Source organism: Planococcus citri, chromosome 1 (genome assembly GCF_950023065.1).
Source record: "Planococcus citri chromosome 1, ihPlaCitr1.1, whole genome shotgun sequence".
In the NCBI taxonomy this organism is placed as follows: Eukaryota; Metazoa; Arthropoda; class Insecta; order Hemiptera; family Pseudococcidae; genus Planococcus; species Planococcus citri.
The window spans coordinates 69915676-69920368 of NC_088677.1; the positions used below are offsets into that span (position 1 = coordinate 69915676).

The 4693-nt window shown below is 34.5% G+C and overlaps 1 protein-coding gene and 1 long non-coding RNA gene across 2 annotated transcripts; one reads left to right on the forward strand and one right to left on the reverse strand.

Moving 5' to 3' along the window:
* Positions 1-467: 467 nt before the first annotated feature.
* On the reverse strand, positions 468-1511 carry LOC135835829 (uncharacterized). Its single transcript, XR_010556959.1, has 3 exons — positions 1332-1511; positions 1040-1248; positions 468-955 (listed from the first exon to the last, which is right to left on the reverse strand). It is a non-coding gene; the product is annotated as an uncharacterized LOC135835829 (long non-coding RNA).
* A 327-nt stretch (positions 1512-1838) lies between these two features.
* On the forward strand, positions 1839-4356 carry LOC135835552 (suppressor of cytokine signaling 5-like). The gene has a single exon (XM_065349911.1). It carries the CDS (start codon positions 2241-2243, stop codon positions 3657-3659), a length of 1419 nt encoding a protein of 472 aa, XP_065205983.1. The 5' UTR covers positions 1839-2240; the 3' UTR covers positions 3660-4356.
* Positions 4357-4693: the final 337 nt, after the last annotated feature.

Sequence of the window (4693 nt, forward strand, 5' to 3'; positions counted from 1 at the left end):
AAGGCAAAATTTGAAAAAAAAATACAGAAGTCGTATACTTAATGTATCTATCAAATGAAATGTTGTAAAACATACTGATCACAAACATGATCTTATTTTTTAAAATAATTCCACCTCTTCCACACCCTCAGACCTTCCTTTCAGAGGTCACAATTTGAAATATCGATAGATTTTTGCAACTGTATCATCAAAAAGTATGTTTTTGCAGGTCCTGAATACGAATATGTCTTAGTTTTTCAATTCAATGTACCTACCAATGTAAATTTTGGAGCTGAAAGACAAGTTCTCATTTTTTGGAACAATATCTCGAATTGAGGGGAGCTTTAGTGTTGGTGAAAAGGGTCAGATCGAAAAAATTGGGGTCACATTCGTGTTCAGGACTTTCAAAAACATACAATTGGATGCACCACACAACTTTTTAATTTCTTTTTGAAAATCTGACCATACTTGTAAAATAAAAAACATGATTCTACACAAATAGTTTTATTAAAATGAACCTTTGAAAATATAAACTGAACTTGAAAAATACTTTGGAATGCATAATTATTAGATAAATGACGTACCAAATTCCGTATTTCAAACAAATAATTATATTCAATTGAATTTTGAAAACACTAGAACAAGGGGGATGAAGGATGTCCAACTAAGTACCTTTGAATAATATTTTTACTACTCAGTCTCATGAAACAAAATCATATGTACTTATAGCTATGTACCTAGTAGTACACTGGTGTAAAAGACTAGATGAATAATAACCGTGGTAAAAACGAACGTCAGTTTCATTTTTGTTTCTGGATTTTGGCTCCCAATTTCTTGACATAAAATTTTAGGGCATAGTAAGGAAACAGAACGTTAATTATCGCAGTAATTACGCGCAACCCTCTAAACGAAGTATTCTGTATTCGTTGGACATGTGACATTTAGAAATCACTCATTTCTCTGCAGTGAAAAGCGCCTGGAAATAATGCCAAATTATTAAATCGATATTTACCTGGATCAAAATAAACGTACATACTAATTTATTCGTTCGTGAGCTTACCATGGAGAAGCTAGGATTAGGTTGATTTCAGCAATCGTTTTACGTAGATCAGGAAATGGTTGTTTTTGCAATTTATCGAACCATTAGTGCCCTTTTCAAGTACCCAGTACGTGGACATCGGCTATCAGGGCTGCTTGCAAGATATTTTTATGTGACAATTCGTCCAAGGAGACATTTTCAAAGGGTTTCTTCAGAACAGGGCACGAACACTGTGCAATAATATACGATAACGTAATGTTACTATCAGTTCGAGAGTTCCTGTAAAATTTGAGTGATCAAGTGGATTACTTACTTGATACAGAATGATGTACATAGTAGATGAAATATTCACAAAGTATGAACACAAAGATGAATAAAATTGCAGGGAGGGTCCAACAGATGAAGTCAAAATTTAAAGTAATTAGTCGTTTAATTACAAAATTACAAAATTACAAAATAATTTTACTAATGTTTTTTTTTATCAAAAATTATCTCATTTCCGATAAGAAAATGTAAATAAATAAAAATAAAAATTTGATTTCGACGAATTGTCGTTTTGGAATATTGGTTTAATGGAGAAGTTGAGAGAAATTTCTTCAACTATCAATTTTCATGTTTTTCGAACAAGATTTGAGCCAATTCTACATTAAAACAATACTTCAATCAATTTTTAAGCGAATAAAAGTATAATTATTCAACTTTTTGCTCCATTGTTCTCAAAAAAAGCGAATTTAATAAAATCACGAAAACTATGCCTCTGGTGAAAAGTTACAAAATGGCGCCCATTTATTTACGTTTCCTTATCGGAAAGAGTGAGTGAGAAAGAAGATGTTTCATCTTTGTCTTTTGTCCATTCCCCTTTTATCGCAGGGTATTATTCATTCATCATGATTCATAATCGAAAAGCTCGTTTTAATTAATAATTATCTAGTTCATTTAATTATCGCGAAATCGAGCTGTAACGACGTCAAAGATGAAATGAAAAGCTCGCTGTTATTCGAACAACCGTAACTCTTAGTCGTGTCGTGGGTGTTGATGTGAAAGTGTCAGTGCTGTGTGTTACGTCTACATTCTTACTGTGATAAAAATACTTAATAATCTTATAATACTGTCGTAAATTAATATTGCAAACGTTAAAAATTAATCTTTAACGTGATTTTCGTACAATGATCAAGTATTCGAACGGACCGTCATCGAAGCCCTTTCGGCCAACTATGATATAATGGGCCAGAGACTTAGTACGTTGAAGCTGATGCTGAAACAAAAAAATACCAGAATGGATGACAACAAGGTAACTTTGATTAGTAAAGAAACAGATACCGATATAGTCGTAAGCAAAGTAAACTCCGAAGACAACGGTGAAACCCACCAACAGCATTTCGAAACCATCTACACAAGTGGCGAACAACTCAACGATTCCAATACGAATACCAGTACCAGTACCAGTACCAACCCCAGTGATATTCCGAACAACTCTACCGAACCTATTTTAAAGCTTGAGAGGCGTAAATCTGTCGAATTGGTCATCTGCGAACCCCAACCTATCGAAATGGAGAAGAAATCGTCTCGTAAGAAAGACAACGGTAGCGTGAGTAAGAAAAAGAAAAGCCATTGGGTGCTGAAGTTCAACTGTCCACGTTTAAAGAGCGGTAGCTCGAGTACTTACTCGGAACCAGATATTCCGGGTAAAAGTCAAGAAACCGATTGCATCTGCACAGGATACCGTCGAACCGAAGGTACGCTGTTGAGCGGCGAAGAAGTACCTTCGTCAGAATTACCAATATTTGTACCAAAGCAACAACTCGTTGAATTGAAGAAATCCGACGACGACGATAGTACTCGCGAAGAAGACACACCAGCAGCTCAAAGTACTACCGAACCGGTGATCGATTTATCGAAATTCAATCCGGAGAATTATCCGATTGAGGATTGCGACGAACGTGCACGTTTAGAGCGAGCTCGAGAGATTGCCGAAGGAGTAGATCCTCCTCCTGGGTTCAGTCCTAAACACGCTATCGAATTAGTATGTCCTACGAACCTGAATATCGATAATTTAACGGCGCTGTTCCAATCAGCGTTGTCGTTATCGGCTCTATCGCAAATCGACGTATCTAAATCGGTGCATACGCAGGTCGATTATATGCACTGTTTGGTGCCAGATTTAATGCAAATCATCTCGTCGTCGTTTTATTGGGGTAAGATGGATCGGTACGAGGCTGAACGTTTGTTAGATAATAAACCCGAAGGTACGTTTTTGCTACGCGATTCGGCCCAAGAAGAGTACCTATTCTCGGTCAGTTTTCGTAAATACGAACGTTCTCTGCATGCTCGTATCGAACAATGGAATCACAGATTCAGCTTCGATTCGCACGACCCAGGTGTATTTTCATCGCCCACTGTGTGCGGCCTAATTGCGCATTATAAAGATCCCACATCTTGTATGTTTTTCGAACCTATGCTGACGATACCGCTTCATCGTAATTTCCCATTCTCGCTTCAAAACCTTTGCCGCGGTGTGATTTGCAATCGTGTTAGTTACGATAAAATTAATTACCTCAAATTACCCAAAACGTTGAAGAATTTCTTAAAAGAGTATCATTACAAGCAACGAGTACGCGTCAGGAAATTTGATTTCGAATAATGATTTGTACTACAAATGATAAACTCGACATAAAGTATTACACATTTTGTTCCTTATACCGAAGTGATAAATTTGCTAACTGTTACATGAATGTTGAATATGATGATGAAGGGAAAAAAAAGCTTTATTTTATTTTGTATTAGTTATACGCGTTCACTAATTGCACCCAATATTAGTGTATTCTTTTTATTATGGTATTATTTCTTCTTGTTACTTATTATTTTTTTGTTATTATAATTTTCCGCTATTTATTTTTTATCGGAAAATTCCCTTTTTATATGTTTTAAGTTGAACATAGAACTACTTTAACTGTCCACTGAAACTAATATACTTTAAAACAAACCTCCCCCTTTTTAAAAACAACATCCCTAAAAATTTTTTCTCCGATCATATGTACCTACTTAGTGAAATGTTTTCTTCTTAGTCTTTATTTTTTTTTATCGTTTTGCGATTGGATTTTGTATTCTTGTAAATCGATTTACCTAGTGTATGTTTTGTGTATTTAAATCGCAATGTTGTTATTTGTTATTTATCATGCATACAGAATAAATCCGCATGTTTGTTGTGAATGTGAATTTTCACCTATTTCTTGTTGTATTTATTTTGTATTATTATTTTTTAAATAAAAATAAAATTATTATTTTGTTGTTTTACGTAACTGTAATAGTATGTTTCTGAAAATATATTTTTCTCACTAGCTTCTTGTATATTACTTTGATCCGAGTGTGTTGTTTGAGTTTACAAAGAAGCCTTTATTATACGTTATGGTATTATTTTCAGAAAGAAAACTTACAACAAAACTTCACCTTGAAATGTAAAAAAAGTATAATGGGAATTGAAGCAGCATTAGTTGAAAATTTGGTTGGTTATGGATTCGTAATCGAGAGAGGTGTTCGTTGAAGGCAGCTGTTTAGGGTAATTTTCCAATCTGAGACGATGTAATGATTTGTGTAATTACTTCAGCAATATTTTGAGGTGAGCTCAAAATGAGGTTATGATTTTTGGAATTTCTGAAAAAGTGCCATATGACTGGT